Below are 20,623 nucleotides of genomic sequence, written 5' to 3' on the forward strand. Positions count from 1 at the left end.
TCCTCCTGTGTGATTTACTGTCTATGAAAACCTGCTGGATGATCAGCCATGGGTTGATTCTGACTCAGTGGCACAAAACAATAACAATAACAGTAATAATAATTTTATTTTGTTTCTAATTAGTCGACAAAGACACTGAATTACCGTACTGTAATCATTCTACTCAAAATTATGTGATAACTTAGAACTCTTGTTGTAAGTATTGGAGAACACAAAAAGAAAAAAAAAACAAAACCACTTCTATTACTCATCTACCTGGAAAGTGTATTTTTTGGTGAAGCCATTTCTGCCTTATCATTAATGTCACTGATAATAGAATAAAAAGAAAGGATGAATAAGTGTGTGTGTCTGTGTGTGTGTGCGTGTGCGCGCGCGTGTGTGTTTTGTAGTATTAAGAAGCTTCTATCCGTTTAGCAATTTTATATCTACTCACAGAGAGCCTTAAAATTTCTCCAGTTTATGGACTTTGCTCTTACTCACATTCTCACTCTGTACTTGCATTGCTGCCTGAGATTAGGATTGAGGGAAAGCGATGAACAGAACTCATCTCTAGATTTGGAACCATAACAGATTAGCTAATGGAGAGGCTTTTGGAAGAAAGTATTGAAAGACTGGGAATCTCGGTTTCATAGATGTGACATATGAGGGCAGCAATCAGAATTACCTTATAATAATTTAAGGAAGGATACTGTTTAGATGTTGAAACTATGTTTCAGTTTTAGAGCTTATTCAAAGTGACCTATACTCACCATATTCTATTTTCAATTAATATCTAGTGTTTGAAGACTGAAGAAAAAAAATTCAGTGGCTTGGATTGTTTATTTTTTGTTTTCTTGAGTTTTGGGGTGTGTGTGTGTAAATTTTGTTTTAAAGTATCTGTCTGACATTTGGAGACCACAAGATGATCCACAGGAAAAAGATGGGCAATCTCTTCCCATGCTATTTATAGCCTCTGAAAACCCACCAGACAGTAAGCTATGAGTCTGCTCCAACTCAATTATAATTAGTTAATATGAGAGAATGAAAAACTAATGTCTGTATATTAGTCCAGATTCCAGAACCCTCAATGTTCACAGTTAGATTGGAGAGTTACACTGGACTGGATTATACTGATTACCATAGTTATTTGGCAAAAGTAATTGTAAGAGTGTTATGGCCTAGGGTTAAAAAGCTGTGCTGCAATCCTGAAGGCATGTGGTTCAAATACACCAGCTGCTCCATGGGGGGAGGGATGGGCAGTCTCCTCCTGTGTGATTAACTGCCTCTGAAAATATGCGGGATGGTCAGCTATGGGCAAGTTCCAACTCAATGACACACACTGACAACAACAACAATAACTCACTTTTAAGGAATCTTTTGGCACAGATCTAAACAGAATTAGTATGAAAGATACAACTGGAGGTCAGCTTTGAAGATATAAAAGTGTTATTAATCAATTATGATTTAGCATTGAAAGTATATAAATGGATATTTGAACTTAATTTTTAAAAATGTTTATTTCTAGATTGTTGTTGTTGTTATATGCCATTGAGTCACCTATGACTCATAGCAACCCATTCATAGCTCTGAATACTGCTCTATCCTGAGCCAGTGGGACTGACACTGACCCACCTACCCTATCACCCATCAATCCATCTTTTCCTCTCCTGCACTGTCCCTCCAGTCTTCAAAGCATGATGTCCTTCTCCAAGGACTGGCTTTTCTGAGCCACATGCCTAAAAGAGCTTCAAAATCCTTGCCTCCAATGAGAAATTTGGTTTCACACTCTATAAGAGAGAGTTGTTTGTTCTTTTGGCAGTCCATGATATGTTTAATATTCTTCTTCAGGCCACAACTCAAAAACATCACTTTCCACCCCCACCCTGTCATTCTTAGGCATTGTCCAGCTCTCTGATGCATAGCTAGTAATTGCAAAGCCCATGGTCTGGATCAAGTGTACTTTAGTCTCTAGACTGACATCATTACTCTTTAGCACTTTAGCGAGATCCCGGACAGCATCCTTTTTCAGGGTAATTTGTCTTTTGGTTTCTTGACTGCTGGTGCCAAGAGTCTTGATTGTGGACCTGAGTAAGCTGAAATTATTAATGATCTCAATCTCCTCTCCATGTATTATGGTGCTATCAATTGGCCTAGTGATGAGAATCTTTATCTTCTTGATCTTGAGCTTCAATCAATATTGTCCTTGATCTTCTGCAGCAAATGCTTCAGGTCCCCCTCAGTTTCAGCAAGCAAAGTTGGCCAGCATAACACAGGCTATTGATGAGTCTTTCTCCAATTCTGATGTCACATTCCTCCTCATAAAGCCTAACCTCCTGAATGATCTGTTCTGCATACAGACTGAAAAAGCATGGAGACAGGAAACATCTCTGACACTCTCTTTTCCTGATTTTGAACCATGCAGTGTTTCCTTTCTCTGTTGTGAGGACAGTTTCCTGGTCCAAGTATAGGTTTCACATGAGCATGATCGAGTGTTCTAGGATTCCCGTTCTTCTCAAGGATAACCACAATTTATTGTGATACACACAAGCAAATGCCTGTGTCAATGAAAAACACAGATCGACATTCCTCTGGTATACCTTGTTTTGGCCAAAATCCATGTGACATCGGTTATAATGTCTCTAGTGTCATGGCTTCTTCTAAAACCAGATTGTATTTTTTTGAGTTCTCTGCCATTGTACCATTCCAGTCATTTTTGGATAACCTTCAGCAAGATTTTTCTTGTATGTGATTTTAGTGACGTAGTTATATAATTTCCATATTCTGTCAGGTCATCTTTTATTAGAAAGGAAATAAATACGGATCTCTTCCAGTCAGTGGGCCAGATAGTTGTCCTCCAGATTTCTTGCCACAAATTGGTGAGCACATCCACGGCAGCATCGATTTGTTGATATGGCAGCTGGTATTTCAACAATTCTAGGGCTTTTGTTTTTTGCCAATTCTTTCAGAGTAGTTTGAACTTTGTTCTTCATCTCTATTGCCTCTTAATCATGAAATTCTTCCGTGTCAGCTAATTCTTTTTGTACGGTGACTCTGTATGCTCCTTCCATCTTCTTTTAATTCTTTCTGGATCATTTAATATTCTGCCTATTGCATCCTTAAGTATTGTAACTTGAGGCTTGAATTTGTTCTTTATTTCCTTCAGCTTAAGAAATGTCAAGTTTGGTCCTTTTGATTTTCCAACTCCAGCTCTTTGAACATTCGATTTGAACTCTTTGCTCGGGTAATGCTCATCTTCCCAGAATTCCACTGTGCTTTGTTCACAGTGAAGGATTCATAACAAGACAAGAGATTCAACCCAAAGTAGCCTTTAGGAGCTCCAGAGCTTCATGCATGAAAGGAGTCTGTAATTACCTTTGCCAAATAATTTCTAGATTAAATGCTATTTATTCTAGATTACTCAATCATGTGTTTAGGATGCATTTCCTAATCATTATATATATATGTATTCTATGAGGAACTAGAGTATGCATGAAGATGTAGATGGCAGAGTTTCTCACTGAAATTGCTTACCATGAGAGAAAATATGATGAAATTCTGAGATTGCAACTCATGGAAAATTGCTTGGTACATCTAAGCATAGGCGTATTGCTTCCCCATTGGCACCTACATCCACACAGAATATTTTATTAGTGGGGGGAAAAGATCATAGGTACCAAATGCACGCCTAAAAATTTTCTAAATGCTCTTAATTTTTATAATCAAAAAGTCAGTGGTTTAAGTCCACAAGCTGCTTCATAGAAAAAGACTGTCAGACTCTTTGCATTAGAATTCAGCTTTGGACATCTGATGGAGACTTGCTAGATGGAATCTACTTAAAGGCAGTGGGTGTGATTTTGGTATTGATTTCAAGAGGGTTTATGGCATCATTAATACTGGCCCCCCTTTTTTTTTTAAAGTTGGTGCTATGGTTATATAAGCATTTGCTGTCAAGTCACAGTTTAAATGGCAACTTCTTATATGCCAGAAAAGAACTGTGTAATCTAGGGTTTTCAGCAGCAGATATTTTTGAAGTAAGTTTTCAGGTTCTTTTTTAAAGTGTCTCTGAGTGGAATCAACCTTTTGCTTACGAGCTGGACATCTTAATCGTCTGTCATGCACAAGGACTATTCTGGTATTAAAAAACAACCCCCAGAATCCCTAAAATATATATATTTTTAAAAATAAAAGGCAACCATTGAGTTGATTTCAGCTCATAGCAACTCTACAGTACAGAGTAGAACTGAGCCTCAGAGTTTCAAAAGCTGTAACTATTCATGGAAGCCGATGGGCACATCTTCCTCCCATGGAGCAGGGAATGGGTTTGAATCCTTGATCTTTCAGAAAGCAGTCATGTACTTAACCGTGATACCATTATGTTGTTGTTGTTATGTGCCGTTGAGTCGCTTGCGACTCATAGCGACCCTGTGTACAACAGCCCTAAACTCTGCGCTGTCCTGTGCCAATCACACTGTCTCTGACACTCCCATCCCAATTATCCCAGTCACTGAATCAATCCACCTCATAGAGGGCCTTCCTCTCCTGCACCGTCCCTCCACCCTCCCAAGCATGATGTCCCTCTCCAAGGACCAGTCTCTCCTAACAACATGTCCAAAGTATGTTAGATGGAGCCTCAGAATCCTTGGCTCCAAGAAGCCACCTGGTTTAACCCTTTCCAGGACAAATCTGTTTGTTTTCCTAGCAGTCCATGGTATTCTCAATACTCTTCTCCAGCACCACAGCTCAAAGGCATCAATTCTCCTTCTATCCTCCTTGGTCATTGTCCAACTCTCTGATGCATAACAAGTGATTGCGAAGACCATAGCCTGTATCAGACACACCTCAGACTCCAGAGAGACACCATTGCTCTTCAGTAGTTTGGAGAGGTCCCTAACAGCAGACTTTCCCATGGCAATGCGCCTTTTAATATCCTGGCTGCTGGTGCCAAGAGTGTTGACTGTGGAGCCAAGCAAACTAAAGCTGTGAACAATCTCAATCTCTTCACCATCCATCCTGATGCTGCCAATTGGTCCAGTGGTGAGAATCTTTGTCTTCTTGACGTTGCGCACTTCAATCCATACCGGAGGCTGCAGTCCTTGATCCTCTGCAGCAGGTGCTTCAGGTCCTCTTCAGTTTCAGCAAGCAGGGTAGTGTATAGAGAACACTAAATGTTATCTACTTAGGAGTGAAGTGTAGTGAAGATGATATCACAGTGAACATTACAGGCATGGGGATAGACGTATCTGAGGGAACAGTGCCAAGAAAAAGATGGGACACTCAAAGTGGGAGAGCCTGACAGGCACTACTTCGACTTGCTTTTGAAGCTCTAAGGCTTCAGTAGCAGCCTGACAGTTGCAGCTTAACCTGGGGCATTACAGGAGGTGTGATGAGGTGGTGGTGATTGTTGCTGCATGCTGTCCAGTCGGAACCAACCCATAGCTGCCCCTCCAGCAGGTTTTCACAGTCAGTAAATTCCACAGGGAAGAAGACTGCACATCTTTCTCCTGCAGAGCAGTTGATGAATTCGAATCTCATGCTTTTGAGATTGCACCTCAGCTTCTATCATTAGTTCACCAGAGCTCCCCAGAAGCAAAACAGAAAAGTATAAACAAAATATTAGGAAATATCCCATTTGGTTTCTGAGGTTAAACAATGTTAGAAACACTCTACTGGGTTTCTGGAGCTATAAATCGCACAAGAGTAAATTGCTCATCTTTCTCCCACAGAGCTCTTAGTGAATCTGAACCACCAGAGGTATGGACGTTAGTTTACCACTGCAACCTATGGCCTCAGCTACCAGAATTCCCTATATAGAAAGAAATCTCCAATCCTAGGTGAAAATGAGTTCCATGAGTATTTATGGGGACACATTTATCTACTCTGATAAAGCAGGACCTAGAGAAAATTGGCTTAAAGCCTGCAATATGAACAAAAATGAAACCAAAACACCCACAGGTAGTAATAAGTTTGTGGGATGTGTTAAATGCTTTATGACGTTTATTGTTATTTCTGTTTCTGAAAAGAAGCAAACCATATTTTTCTTTTCACTAACTACATCAAAATAAACCAACAACTCACTGCCTTTGAGTCTGTTTTGACTCATGGAGATCTTAACAGGAACAGACTACCTCGCCATTCTCCCATAGAGTGGCAGAATACTGACTGCTAACCTCCCAATTGACAACCTAATACATAATGCACCATGCTACTAATTATTTTTCAGATAAATATTCACTCAAGCCATCACAGCTGACTCTCCTGTGGCTTCTCAGAGGCTGAACATAGCACTGGAGGAAATGATCCATATTTTTTCCAGAGTGGCTGGTGGATTTGAACCACTGGAGAGGTGTCATTGTTGAGTCAGCAGCATGTCTTATACTCATTGTAAGAAGATAATTTTAACATTTCATTGTTGTTGTTATGTGCTGTCGAGTCACCTGCAACTCATAGCGACCCTATGTACAACAGCTCTGAACTCTGCTCTATCCTGAGCCAACCTCATAGTTTCTGACACACCTACTCCCATAACTCCAGTAACTGAGTCAATCCATCTCATTGAAGTTCTTCCCCTCCTGCGCTGTCCCTTCACCCTCCCAAGCATCCTCTCCAAGGACTGGTCCCTCCTTGAAATAGCCCAAAGTATGTTAGATGGACCTTCAGAATCATTTCCTCCAAGAAGCAGCCTGGCTTCAACCTCTCCAGGATGAACCTGTTTGTTCTCTTTACAGTCCACAGTATACTCAATATTCTTCTCCAGCACCACAGCTCAAAAGCATCAATTCTCCTTCTATCCTCCCTAGTCATTGTCCAGTTTTCTGTTGCATAGCATATAACTGAGAAGACCAAAGCCTGGGTTAGGCACACCTTAGTCTCCAGACATATATCATTGCTCAAACTTTCCCAGTGCAATTCATCTTTTGATTTCCTGACTGCTGGTATCAAGAGTGTTGATTGTGGAGCCAAGTAAACTAAAGCTGTTAACAATATATCACAACAAAAATATCAGCTGTAACTAAGTCATCTATTAAAATTCTTCTATGAGACTTCTGCTTAATGTGGCTGACATACACAATGTAGATATATGACTGTACATGAAATCACCTTATGTTGCCAATAAACATCATCAACCACATATCTGTGTTGTTTACTTTTAATATCACTAAAAGGAACGAGAAATCTCTAAGTGATAGAAATGAGTAATGCTCCTCTATGCTTATCCAAAGGTTAGGAGTTTAAATCCTCCCAGCTGTTGTTATGTGCCATCCAGTTAGAACTGATCCATAGCTGACCCTCCAGCAGATTTTCAGAGGCAGTAAGTTGCATAGGAGGAAATTTCCCATCCTTCTCTTGAAGAGCAGCTGGTGGATTTGAAGTGATTGCCTTTGGGATTGAAGCACATCTCCCTAAAGGCACATTATAAGAAATACCTGGTGATTCTTAAGAAAAATCAGCCATTAAAAGCTACATGGAACACAATCATACTCTAGCTCGCGTGAGGTCACCAAGAATCAACTTGGTGGCAACCGAGGAAGAAAACAAAGTACAAATCATACCTGGCATCCCCTTTGAAATTTCTCTGGCGTTATCCAATCTTCCAGCATTCGAAGAATGGATGCTCCCTAAGACGGAAAGCAATGCACAATTGAATTAGTAAACCGTACATAGGAGCAGATGCCGGTCATGGCTGTTAGGAGCAGCATTTCATGTTTGTATTTGCGAGATAATTTCCTCAGGACGATTGTGTTAAATGACGTGGCTGTGGCCCTGTATCTCTACTTCTAGCTACTGGATTCTCCGTAGCTATATTGAGCAGATAAAACTAAATACAGGCGCCCTCCTCTCCCCCTCCCCCCCCCCAAAGATGGGTGCTTCAATAGTTAACCACTTGGTAAGTGAAGGAAGGTCAGTGATTCGAACCAACCAGCAGCTCTGTAGCAGACAGGCAGGGTAGTCTGCTTCAGTAAAGCTTCCTTTGTCTGGACTTTGACTCATAGTGACCGTATAGGGAAGTGTAGACTACTTCATAGGGGACGGCTGTAAGTAAGCACTTGGCTACTGATTAAACAACATAATAATAATTAAAGAAAAATAAGGGTTTAAACCCACAGCTGCTCAGTGAGGGAAAAAAATGTGGCCGTTTGCTACTGCAAAAATTTGCAGCTTTGGAAATCCAACGCCGGGAATTTTGCTCTGTTCCACCATAAAAGACGAAAAGAAAATGTTCATCACTTTTGTCAAGAGAGATTCAAATAGTTTTTGTACTTCACCAAAGTAGCCAGCAGATGGGGCTTTCCACCTCTGCTTTCTTCTAGTTTATCTACTACTATACTGAATAGTTCAAAAGTTACTTCAAATTAATAGCTATTTTTATCTTGATATCTTTTAAAATTTGTTTTCATTCAATCATTCACATATATTTTGTTTTAGAACGTTAATTATAATTGATCAACGCCATTACGACATCTCATCAAATCCTCATTGTATCTGGCCTTTCCGCTCAACCTAGCAATGTATGCACTAATCTTTGCTTCCCTCTCCCTCCCTTCCCATTCCAAGATATCTTTTTTAAAAAAGACCCCTAGTGGTTCAATAGAGTTGCACGTGGCTGCTCATCAAAAGGTAAAAGGTTTGAAACCCATTGGCAGCTCCACAGAAAAACAAACCTGGTGATTTACTTCCATAGACACCTAGAAAACCCTTTGTGGGGGGAAGGGAGTGGTTCTATTCTATCTCCTAAAATCTCTATGACTCGGACTTTTTGGCACATTATAACAAGATACCTCGAGTTTTATTTAAGTTCCAAAACAGTATAATTACTAAAGTAAATATTCGATAAATCTGAGTTGAGTGAAAAGCTTCCTAAACCTTCTCTTTCTCTCCCTCCTTGCCATTGAATCAGAAGTGATTCACAGCTGACCTTCCTTTGGGTCTCTGAGTCTGTAAATCACACAGGAGGCTATTGCCCAGCACACGCCTACGGAGCAGCTGGGGTTTGGACATAATGTTTGGGTTAGCAGCACACCTCCGTACAGAAGAGACCACTAGGCCCCTTTTCAAAACGATAATATTTGAAATTTATGGACCCAGGTTGTTTGCTTTCCCTCTCACACTGTTTCCATGGCATTTTTGTCAGGATTCTTTTGTTCATTTGTTCATCCCCCCCTCCCATTTTATCAATGATTCATTTAGCTTTCTGTTAAAAAATATAATCTACTTCTAATATACTCTAGAATTTTCCTACCTAGGAAACTGTTACATACATTGAGTCTCTTTCTTTCTGAGCTCTAGATGATCCATGAGTTTAAGCTATTAGGTAAAAATATCAGTGTTTTCAAGTCTTTAGGTGCAAAAGTAATTTGCAATGCTTATTATGGTTAAAAATGATAATATCTTAACTAAGAGATGTTGTTTTTCTAATCATTTATGTGACCGATTTCAAATTTTATAAAAACTGCGGTGTGGTACTAACTTCATAATACTCCAAAGAAAGCAGAGAACAGAATTAGTCATCAAGTTCTTTCAATAGACAGTCAGATGAGACTTACCAGTTTTGAAAAGAAGAATTTTGTGCCTGAATTATGTTATTTAACCATGTGGTCAGATAATTCCTCAACTATGTACGTCCCTCTGCTTAATATAATGGATGTGGTGTGTGGGTGGGTGTTCTCCGCCCTCTCCCTCCACACATGGAGATTTCCTTAATAAGCAGCCAGAGTTTTCTCTGCATTACATCTAGTCCATCAGCGTTGTTGTTAGGTGTTTCCACTGGACTGCAATTCAAAGTAATACTTGAAAAATGGATCTGAACCTTTCCCTACCCTGTGCCGTTCTCATCACTCTGCTATAACTTGAGCCCATTGTTGATCTGTGTCAAGCTATCTCACTGAGAGTCTTCATTTCTTTCACTGACCCTCCACCTTTGCAGGCATGATGATCTTTTCCAAGGGCTGGACTCTCCAAATAACATGCCCAAAGCTATGTGAGAAGACGTTTCACTGTCCTTGCCTCCAGAAAGCACTTTGATTGCACTTTCTCCCAGGTATATTTAATTTATTTCTTTTTGACTGTTTGTTTCTTCTTCTAATAGCTAAACTCTCTACAGACTACGCTGCCAGAGCTCCTTAAAAGCTTATTGGGGATACAATGATTCTATTTAAAAAGGGACCAAACAAAGGTTTGGTAAATTTATGATTTACCAATAGATTAAAGAACAGAATTCTAAAGTTGATGCTCAAAGTCTAATTGTTAATCAAGGTTTTTTCAGTTGCTTCATTTGCATGTATTAAGTTAGAGTAAAGAAGAAAGAACTGATGCCTTGTGACTAAGAGTACTGAATATATTATTGACGTCTTTTTATTCTTTTAAATTCATTAATTGTTGCACATTTCCCTCCCTCCCCTTTTATTCCCTCTTCCCCAATCCACTTTGCAATGCACCTCTTGTTCCATACATTGTTGTCATACATATAAATGTCTAATCATATATTCCTTTCAGACAATTCTTCCCCTCATCTATTCCAATGCAGTGTTCACTACTTATCCATTCTTTTATTTTCTCCTCCCAACCTCCATGTCAGTCGTGTTTTATGGCAGCAGTGTTATGCAGTATTTGAACTTCTAAAAGAACAGCACAACAGACAAACAGTGCTCGTTTACAAGCAGAAAAATAGATGAGACTTCATCTCATATACTGTGAGCATGTTAGCAGGACAGTTGAGTCTCCAGAAAAGGACTTAGAAAGGCAAGAGTGTTCTAGAATAAGAAGAGCTTCAATGAGTAAGTTGACACAGTGAGAGCCGAATTGTGCGGATACCACAGAAATGGGCAAGATTTCTTTCTGCTGTGAGTGAGAGCAGATTTGAAGGCGCCTAAAAACCAACAATAAATAGTAAACAGGAAGAAACTGAAAGCAATGTAATATTGTTCCCACCTTGCTATAGGATATTCCATCGAACACGGATGTTATTTCAGCAGGGGTGTTCACAGTGACAACAATTGGATGTGAAGACATCAAAGAATCATCTTCTTGAACAGGTAGCACATCTTCAAGTAGCATCTGATCCAGCTAAAAGGGCAGAATGAAACAACTATAGCTTTTTTATACTGCAATAGCTTTATATTTTTTATACTATATACTTTTATAAGGGAGAAGAATGAATAATCTCCTATTCAATTAACTGCCTCTGAAAACCTGCTGGAGGGTCAGCTGTGGATTTGTTCTTACTTGACAGTACTCAGAACAACAAAATATACTTTATAGGGAGCACTAGTGACTCAGTGGTAAGGAGTTGCCCTGTCACTCAGAGGCACACAGTTCAAATCCACCAGCTGCTCCATGGGAAAAAAGATAGGTTGCCTCCTTCCATGAGATTTACTGCCTCTGAAAACCTGCTGGAGGATCAGTTATGAGTTGGTGCTGACTCAACAGCACATACCAATAACAACAGCATATACTTTAAACTATATATCGTCCATATGATAAAAAATCAGGGAAATGGTGTATATAAACTACTTTTTCAAATGGTTTGAAAAACCACTAGGCTTCCAACCCAATAATATATTTTCATTGTCTAATCTATACTCAGTGATTCCATTGTCTTCCATATGGATCACCCTCTAACTTTCTAACTTTCCCTCTAAATGACTGGTCTAGAATACACAAAGCCAGCAACCAATCTGGTTGCCTGTCATGAGTCAATGCTATACTTCTTCTTTTTTCAATATCCATAAACATTTTATTACAGATCTGGGAGAAAGCAGGTGAGATCCTTCTCAGAGATTGCCTCTAATGCTATGTTTTTTAAGGGGAAGAAATGTGTTACTCATTTCTGTTTGCTCTTTAGTACTTGATGACTGACTGATGAATGACTGTTAAGGTGTGTGATTAAAATTTACATTAAGAACTGCATACCAATTTGGTATCAAATCTAATAAGTGTTTTAAATATTGAAAAAGTATTGAAAATATTAAAATTGTTAAGACTGGTAATCAGGGAATTTTTATATAGATGGGCTGCTACATGCTACTTCAAGAGATTTGGAGTTGATTCTTACTCATAGTGACTTTCTAGACAGAGTTGAAACGTGTTAGCAGACTGCACCATCTTACTCTTAGAACTGTTGTCATTAGGTGTCATCGAGTCAAGACCCATAGTTACTCTGTGAAAAACAGAGCTGAACCTTGTCCTATTCTGTGCCGTCCTCACACTTCCTAACACATTTGAGTCCATTGGAGCAGTCACTATGTCAATCCGCCTAGTCAAGGGTCTTCCTAGCCTTCACTAACACTCTACCTTTCTGAAGATCATGATGCTCTCGAAGGAATAGCTCCTCCTAGAACATGCCTGAAGTATGTGAGGTGAAGTCTCATCATCTTTGCCTCTTTGTTGAAGCTAGTGGTCTAAAACTGCCAATGTTTCTGTTTAATCTACTATTTCACCATAGCTCCTTAAGAATAGAGAATAGACAAAAATACATAAATAAATAATGAAATTAGAAAATGTCAGTGTATATTAGCATTTTTCAACTTTGAGGGATTTTGAGACTTAGGGAACAGCTGGAAATGTGAAGGTCTTCTGTTTGTGAAAACACTTAGAATAGAGGTGTTATCAGAATCCTGTGAACAGAGTTGGGGTGCTGCCAAATATCTGACAACATATCAAAAACATTACCTGGTTCTGGAGTTGATCTTTCCATATGACTTTTCCTAGCCATTGTTTGATTTTGCTCTGTAAATGGGCGGGGATATGTGAATGGGACATGATAGCCTATCCACAAGGGGACTGGCCATCTACCATTCCACAAGGAAATTGGCTAGTCTCACCACTGAATTGAGCAAGTGAGCAGCTAGAGACAGATAGATTATCCCCCTCCAATGAAGAAGAACCAAGAGCACATAGGATGCCCTTCTTGATCTAGCTGCACTGACAGCAGCAATCATCATGGCAGAACTGGATACTTGATGTGAGATGGGACCTTGGGGTCGGGGTGTGTGCAGAGCTAATATTGGCAAGGCTGAGGATTTTGCTGGACAACTAGGGTTGGGAAGCCAATATTAACAGGACTGGGTACTTGAGAACACTGGCCTAAAGTTTGAAGGCTAGAGACTGAGGTGCTGTGTGCACATTTAGGGAGCTGTCTTTATTTTTATACTAACCTGGACTATAAATGTTTGATTCCTCTTACATGGTTTTGTGTGGTCTGTGAACTACTGCATCAGATTTCAAACCCAGCAAAGCAGTAAGACTGGTGTTGAGATGAGTAAAAAGAAATATGGGGCGGTGGGGGGGGGTGGGGGAACAGACATGTCTGACCTCATAGGAAGTGGTTTTGTGTTATGGATGCTGTTGACAGGGACAGTTCCCCTTTGTGAAATTGGTAAAAGTCAGATATGGCTCCCCCTACATGGTCCTTGCTATTTTTACTCTGATTCAAAATTTCAAAGGTTCTATGATTTAGGAGTGTTATATAAATAAAGTATTTTAAAAAGTTACAAAAAGTATTTTAAAAAGTCATCATCATATAACAGTTTTTTTCACCTTTTTTAACAAGTTAAGGAAATTTATGGCTTAACCTTATGGAAATATGAGACTTAAAGCAATAAATATTGTCTTTTCATTCTGTACCAGTAGAGGGCAGTAATCTGCTCAATTCTCCTTATCTATATTATTGTGTGCCTTCAAGTCACAATTGACTCATAGCTGACCCTCCAGTGAGTTTCAGAGGCAGTAAATTACGTAGAAGGAGATTGCCCATCCTCCTTCTGCGCAGGAGCTGATAGATTAGAACCACATGCCTTTGGGATTGCAGCACAGCCTCTTAACACTACTTGTTAGGAGTCATGGAGTCTATTACGACTCATAGCAACCCTATGACCAAAAGATCTGAACCCTGTCTTATCCTGCGCCATCCTCATCATCTCTGACATATTCGATCCTATGGCAGCAATCACTGTGTCAATCCATCTTGTTGAGGGTCTTCCTTTCTTTCTCTGATCCTCCACCTTTCCAAGAATGATGTCCATCTCCTAGAAATAAGCCCGAAGTATATAAGACAAAGCTTTATCATCCTTGCTCCAGGGAGCACTCTGGCTGCACATACTCTAAGACATATCTGTTTGCTCTTTTGGCAATCCATGGGATATTCAGTATTCTTTCCACCATCACAACTCAAAGGAATCAATTCTTCTTCTGTCATCCTTATTCATTGTTCAACTCTTAGATGCATAGGAAGTTACTGAAAAACTGAATCAGGCACACCTTAGTCTTCAAACTGACACTGTTGTTCCTTAGTAATTTGGAGGTGTCCCTGACCGCGGACTTTCCCAATGTAATACACCTCCTGATATCCTAACTGCTGGTACCAAATGGGTTGACTGTAGCCATATACTCATATATAAAAGCATATAAATAAAGAAACAGGCCTAGTTTGTCTGAAAAAAATTCTGCAGTGTTTCGGTAAGCTTGAAGCCTTCACTTCTAAGCCTCTCATGGGCACATTAAAAATAAATAGTTATAGGTAAATTTTGGATGCGAATGGTAAGAATCTGTGCTGCAATCTTGAAGGAAAGTGGTTCAAATCCAGCAGCTGCTCTGCAGGAGAAGGCTGGGCAATTTCCTTCTCTGTGATTAACTGTCTCTGAAAACCTGCAGAAGGAGCAGCTATGAGTCAGTTCTGACTCAAAGGTACACAACAGCAACAAAAAGCACATCTTGGAAGCCTTTAACCTTATAAGGCAGAGAGAGCAGTATTCTTTTTTATAGAAAAGAAATTCTATTTAAAGTGGTTATTGCACTTGACCTACATAACATGCCCTGTCACATATCTAGAAAGTCATGTATTCAATGATCTCTGCCAGTCAAATAATTGGACTTGTATTTAGTTTTAAAAATTTAGGTCAGTAGAAAGAATTCTTTTCTTGATGATAAGACACTTGACCCTCCTCTTGGTTTTTCTATCAACTATCTGTGTGACATTGAGAGTATTGTATTACCTCTTCAGTGCTAAGAATTTTTACCTATAAAATGAAATATTTATTACATGTGATACCCCTGTGGTACTAGTATTAAACTTTCTTACAATGCAGCTTGATTTATATAATTCTTCCCCTGACCAGACTCCAAAATGGGAATTTCTTAAATGCAGGAAATATGCTAAGCTTTATACTCTTATCCCTTCACCATACAATTTTAGTGACTTAAAATAGCAAGTTTACAAAGTGAGATTAGGGCATTTTTCAATGAGCATTTATTTTCTTTAACACAAAGTTAGCATTTTCTAAGCTAGGATGTTTTTAGGTTTATTTCTCCCTCTCTATCTTCCCACTCTCTCTCACATTCTTGAGTGACTCTGTCAAAGGCATCCCCAGATTGTAGAGCCCATTTCTTCTCTGGGGTCTGAGCATAGGCTTTACACAAAGTATAATTACTCAGCAGCCAGGTTTTTCCTTACATACTTCTTCATGCTATTTAAACAAAAAAAAAAATCTAAACCCAAAATCCAACAACAAACCTCATTGCCACAGAGTTGGGATTTACTCAAAGCTGATCCTTCCATGGGTGTTCTGAGACTGTAAATTGCAAAGGGTTCATATTTTTCCTCCTTCAGAGCTGCTGGGTTTTTTGAACCACCAGAGAAGTGCCACTTTCACCAGAGCTCTCTATCTTCATAATGAAATGTCATGTCACCACTATACTGGATTCCTTGATTGAAGGCCGTGGTCACAATGGAAAGGCTCCAAACTACACTGCGTGAGGGAAATAGAACCCCCAGGGCTTGTGTGTCGAGGCTTACCATTTGCCAGTCTTCTTGTGCGTGGTCTACTCCCACGTACTCGAAGAAGGAAGCAAATCCTTCATTTAGCCACAAGTCTTCCCACCAGTCCATGGTTACAATATTTCCAAACCACTGAAAATAGAAGCAAATCAAAAGACAATTAAATTTTTAGGCTTGTGGCAAATAGAGAAGCCTAGAAAACTTCAAACATTTGTCTCTGTACACTGGGTCGCTTAGAACCGTCATTTATTTCCCGCTTCATTCTCTTGATTGTTAATGACCTCAAGTTCTCCCTTAATTTATTGCCTTTATTTACATATTATTGTTGTTGTTAGATGCTCTGGAGACAGTACAGCTCCTAGTGACCTTACGAAAAACAACTCTAAACCTTGTCCTATCCTGTGCATTCCTCAACTCTGAGGTACTATTGGAAATATGTAAAATTATAAAAAGGTCTTCCTTGGAGGTAAAAAATATGTTTTCAAAGCTGATGATGACATGTTTGTTTATTAGCAGTATGAAAAACATTCTTGTAGAGTTTTCTGAGGGTTTGTGTTTTTTTTTTTAATTTGAGAAATTGCAATTCAGTTGGGATAATTGAAATATCCCAACAGTCTTTATTCATTTTTTTATAGAACAAATGGACGTGATGCCCAAGATCTTTTACCTGATGCACAAGTTCATGGGCGATCACACTGGCCACTCTCTGTTGGTTTGATGAAGCTGACTCTTGGGGGTCGTAAAGCAGATTGGTCTCCCTGTAAGTGATGAGGCCCCAGTTCTCCATAGCACCAGTGCCAAAATCTGGAATAGCGATTTTATCTATTGGGGGGCGGGGCAGAGGGGGAAAGGAAAGAGTCCAGTGAGAAATGCATTCTTTCCATTTGTTCAAAACATCTCTTACCAAATTAAGTTCTTTGGATGAATGTTTTTGAAAAGGCTAAAAATAATTTCTTAGAGTGAAAAACAGTAATCTATTTGTGCAAACTGTGAGTCCTAATGCACCAAAATTTCCATGGAGCCTTTCTGTTAGCTCCAGATAACAGTGTGCCTTTCCTCCTTTTCTTAAGAAGGGACAGATATCAAAGCTTCTCACGGCTTCCATCTTTTTTTTCCTCTCTCTTTTGCTCTTCTCTGTATTTTATTCTTTACCCAATGATTTTCACTTAGGTAACACAGAACTTTGGGGAATATTCATCTCTCAGTGCTGTCAAGTTAGAACCGGCTTATAGCTGACCACTAGTAAGTTTTCAGAGGGTAAATTGCACATAAGGAGATTTCATCTTTCCCTTGTAGAACAACTGTGGTTTTGAACTAGAAGAGAGCACCTGCCTTTGAGTTAGCAGCACAATATTTATGAACTATTTTACCAGAGAACAATTGTCAAATGAGGAACTGGAAGAACAAAAGCTTCTAAGAGTATAAAATGGATTTTTATCTAATGGACAAAGTATTTAGATACTATAAAAACTCCATTTCCTACACAACAACTAGCAATGTGTATGAAAGTCCAAAGAGAGGAAGGGAAGTGTACAGGGAAACTCGGGGGTGGGGGGGGGGGGGGGGGGCGGAAGGGATCACAAGGTGGCAGAGTTTGGTGGGCAGAGGAAGGGTGAAGGAATTAGAAAAGCTCCAGTTGAGTCCTGAAGACAGGATAATGCTGAGCATAGATCAATGGTGATTAAATTAGAAAATGCAATTTATGGGAATGATTGTGTGAGACACAATGTGAATAGAGGAATGTGTGAAGCTCAGTGTATATAAATGAAACACAAAGTATACAGATTTTGTATGCAAACCAATATAAAAGAAAAAGAATTCTTTTTAAAAAAACAAAAAAACCTCCATTTTCTCCTAATTCTATACAATCTGAGACCAATCTTATTCTTTATCAGTCTAGTAGTTTACCACCTGTTTACATATATATTAAAGAAACTGAAGACTAGGGAACGGACTATATGTTTTTTTCTAAATCTTCATCTACATCTCAATTCTTGTGTTCTATAAGGACTTACCCTTATTTTTGCTGAGGCCTATAATAAACCAACTGGTGACTTTGGGGCAAGGAGAACTGCAACCCAAAGGTAGGTGGTTCGAATCCACCAGCCTTTCCTAGGTAGAAAGTGAGATTTCTTTCCTAGAGAAACCACTCCTTCTGTGTGATTGACAGCCTCTGAAAACCCTTTACAGGGTCAGGTATGAGCTGGTTTCCACTCTATGACATTTAACCACAATATCATCAAGAGGACCGTCCATCAGGATGTTAAGGTTGTAAATCTTAACTGGAGGCTCCCTTGGAGACACTGATGGATTCCAATGGCTGATATCTTTTGAGAGAGCAGTTCAGCACACTACACTCAATGCCATCAAAGCTCCTTGGAATCTACACTATCAGGAACAATGCTGGCAAGAAGAAGCTGAGCAGATCAACTCTGTGCTAAATTCTAACACTCAACTTGCTAGCAGACAAAATATAGCCCCTTCAGTTCATGAAAGACAGTAAAATATGTAATTTCTCTTTTACTATATATGGTTTAAATGAGGCATTTAAACAAAAGTGAGTATCATTTTTATTTACCATATAAGGCAAAGTTTCTTCTTTCTGGTTATAAGAAAGGTCCTTAACACATTTCATAAAATAGTAAAAATGTCTATCTTTTTTTAAAAAGGTTAAGATTGCAGCAGTAGTTTCCCTTTTATGCTATCTTTGTTATTAGGTTTTATTACTTTGTCACAAGAATATTGCTTACAAGGTGGACGAATATCCTCTCAAGATTCAATGCAAATTGTACATAATCCTTAAGCAAAAAAAATTTTTATAGCCCAAGTATCTGTTGAGTATTGTATTATAATGAATTAGCTCAAGAGTTTTAAATTTTTTTCGAGTATAAAAATGTGCTCTTTCTAAGACAACCCTAAAATAGGTCGTCCGTCAACTCTGCTGGGGTTAAAAATGTAGAGAAGCTATAAAGACAAAGGAACTAGAGGAGGGGCAGAGGAGGAGAAAAGAGAGGAAGAGAGAATTCAATTTGTGAGAGATCCCTAATTTGGCAAAAAAGCTAGATAGTACAAGTGAAATAAAAGAGGGGAGGACTTTAAGGCTAGTATGCTTAGGAACTCTGGTGGTGTAGTGTGTTACATGTCATGCTGCTAAACCAAAGTTTAGCAGTTTGAATCCAACAGTTGCTCTTGGAGAAAGGCAGTCTTCTCCTGTACAGATCTGCAGGTCCAGAAACATTCTGTGGGCTTCTCTTCTGTGTCAGAGTTCACACAACTGTTGCAAGTTTTAGTTTATGCTTAATATTATATGAAATATTTTTCTGATTTTGATGACAAAGTTGGCTTCTCTTCCAATCTCCAATAATAGTTGTTAAGCAAATGAAAAAAATTAAAAAACAAAAGAATAATAAAGAGCTGCTGTAATTGGAGAAAAAAACCACATCTGAAAATTTGTTCGGAATCACAGCTGTTTTCATGCTAAGTACATGGCATTCCAAATGTAGCTTTGTGTAGGTAATTATTAAAGACCAATAATAGGGCAGTTTATTGTTAATTTTATTCCTGCCTATATTTCATCCCAATAGATGTATTTATTAGTGATAAAATGATATGCTAAGTCACTATAATAAAATATATTACAATACACGTTACAGTAATATAACACTTCCACTATTGGTAGAGTTATCATATTCATATTGTTTCACATACAGGTTGACTTTTAAAAAATATTTCTGGAAGGAGCACTGGTATTTCATTTTAACTGCTGGAGACTTTAGATAGTCTTGTTAAACAATGCAGACAGCAATCACTTGAGACTCTTTATCATTTATTCCTATTCTTTTCCAAACCATTGATATTAGGGAAGCAATGTGAGCTATTAGGAAGGGCAGTGACTTTCTTTTGTTTTTAAGGACACTGGTTCTGAAATCAACTGATAAGTAGCTCTTCTGGCACCATCATTATTAAGATCTTTAGTTTTGTGCTCAGTCATTAATCTTTATTTAGAAATAGAGGACTACCCATTTATTTCATCAGAACAGAGTACAGGCATCATTCTCTAAGCAATGAAGAAACAACCAGCCAGATCTTTTATCAACATTGAGCTGGTCATTTAACAATGATTATGTAAAAGTAAAAACAAAGATTATAATAAAAATAAGAAAATTAAACATGATTCTCACCTAATTTAGGAAGAGAGTATTCCATTGCAAAGTATTCTTCAAAATAATCAAACACACTTTTCGTTATGGCTGAAGCATACTCAGCTGTGTGCCTTTGCTCTGGCTGGACATAAATGGTGAGCTATTGAACAAAACACAAAAGATCGATAAGATATGGTTTATTGGGTGGAACAAAACCTATGATATGTGAACAACAGGAAAATGATAGACATTGGAGTCAAATAAACAGAATTTGAATTCTCATCCTATCTCAGACTCAGTACAAGGTTGTAAACCAATAACTTCACACCTTTGAGACTCTTTAGTATTATGTTACTGACTGAGTTATATTAATAATTGTCACTAGACTAAGACATAATTGATGCAATGTCCCAAATATTTAACAATTGTACTTATCATGCTCGGAAGGGTGGATGGAGAGCACAGGAGATCGGGAGACCCAGAATGAGATGGATTGATACAGTAACTGGGGCAATGGGTGTTGGTATGTCAGAATTAATGAGACTGGCTCAGGATAGGGAAGGGTTCAGAGCTGCTGCACATAGTTTCACTATGCATAGCAGGCGACTCACCAATAACATACTATGGCAGGTTTGGAAGCAGGAGTGGCATCCACGTCTTAAACAACATGCCTCTGGAAACTCTATGAACTTTGGTAAATGTCGATAGTTGTAGAGGGGCTTCAGGCCTTTTG

The 20,623-nt window shown here is 38.8% G+C and overlaps 1 protein-coding gene across 1 annotated transcript in view; it reads right to left on the bottom strand.

Annotated features, from left to right (window-relative positions):
- The window catches only part of ENPEP (glutamyl aminopeptidase (aminopeptidase A)), a 152,321-nt gene that overhangs the window by 71,548 nt on the left and 60,150 nt on the right, over positions 1 to 20,623 (bottom strand). Inside the window, exons 4-8 of the mRNA XM_006881089.1 lie at positions 19,930 to 20,050; positions 16,416 to 16,570; positions 15,767 to 15,880; positions 10,906 to 11,040; positions 7,530 to 7,595 (exon numbers count right to left, since the gene is read on the bottom strand). Of these exons, the coding sequence (XP_006881151.1) occupies positions 7,530 to 7,595; positions 10,906 to 11,040; positions 15,767 to 15,880; positions 16,416 to 16,570; positions 19,930 to 20,050 (591 nt within the window). The remainder of the gene's footprint in view (positions 1 to 7,529; positions 7,596 to 10,905; positions 11,041 to 15,766; positions 15,881 to 16,415; positions 16,571 to 19,929; positions 20,051 to 20,623) is intronic.

Source organism: Elephantulus edwardii, unplaced genomic scaffold (genome assembly GCF_000299155.1).
Source record: "Elephantulus edwardii isolate Elephantulus edwardi_28Jun2011 unplaced genomic scaffold, EleEdw1.0 scaffold00012, whole genome shotgun sequence".
Lineage (NCBI taxonomy): Eukaryota > Metazoa > Chordata > Mammalia > Macroscelidea > Macroscelididae > Elephantulus > Elephantulus edwardii.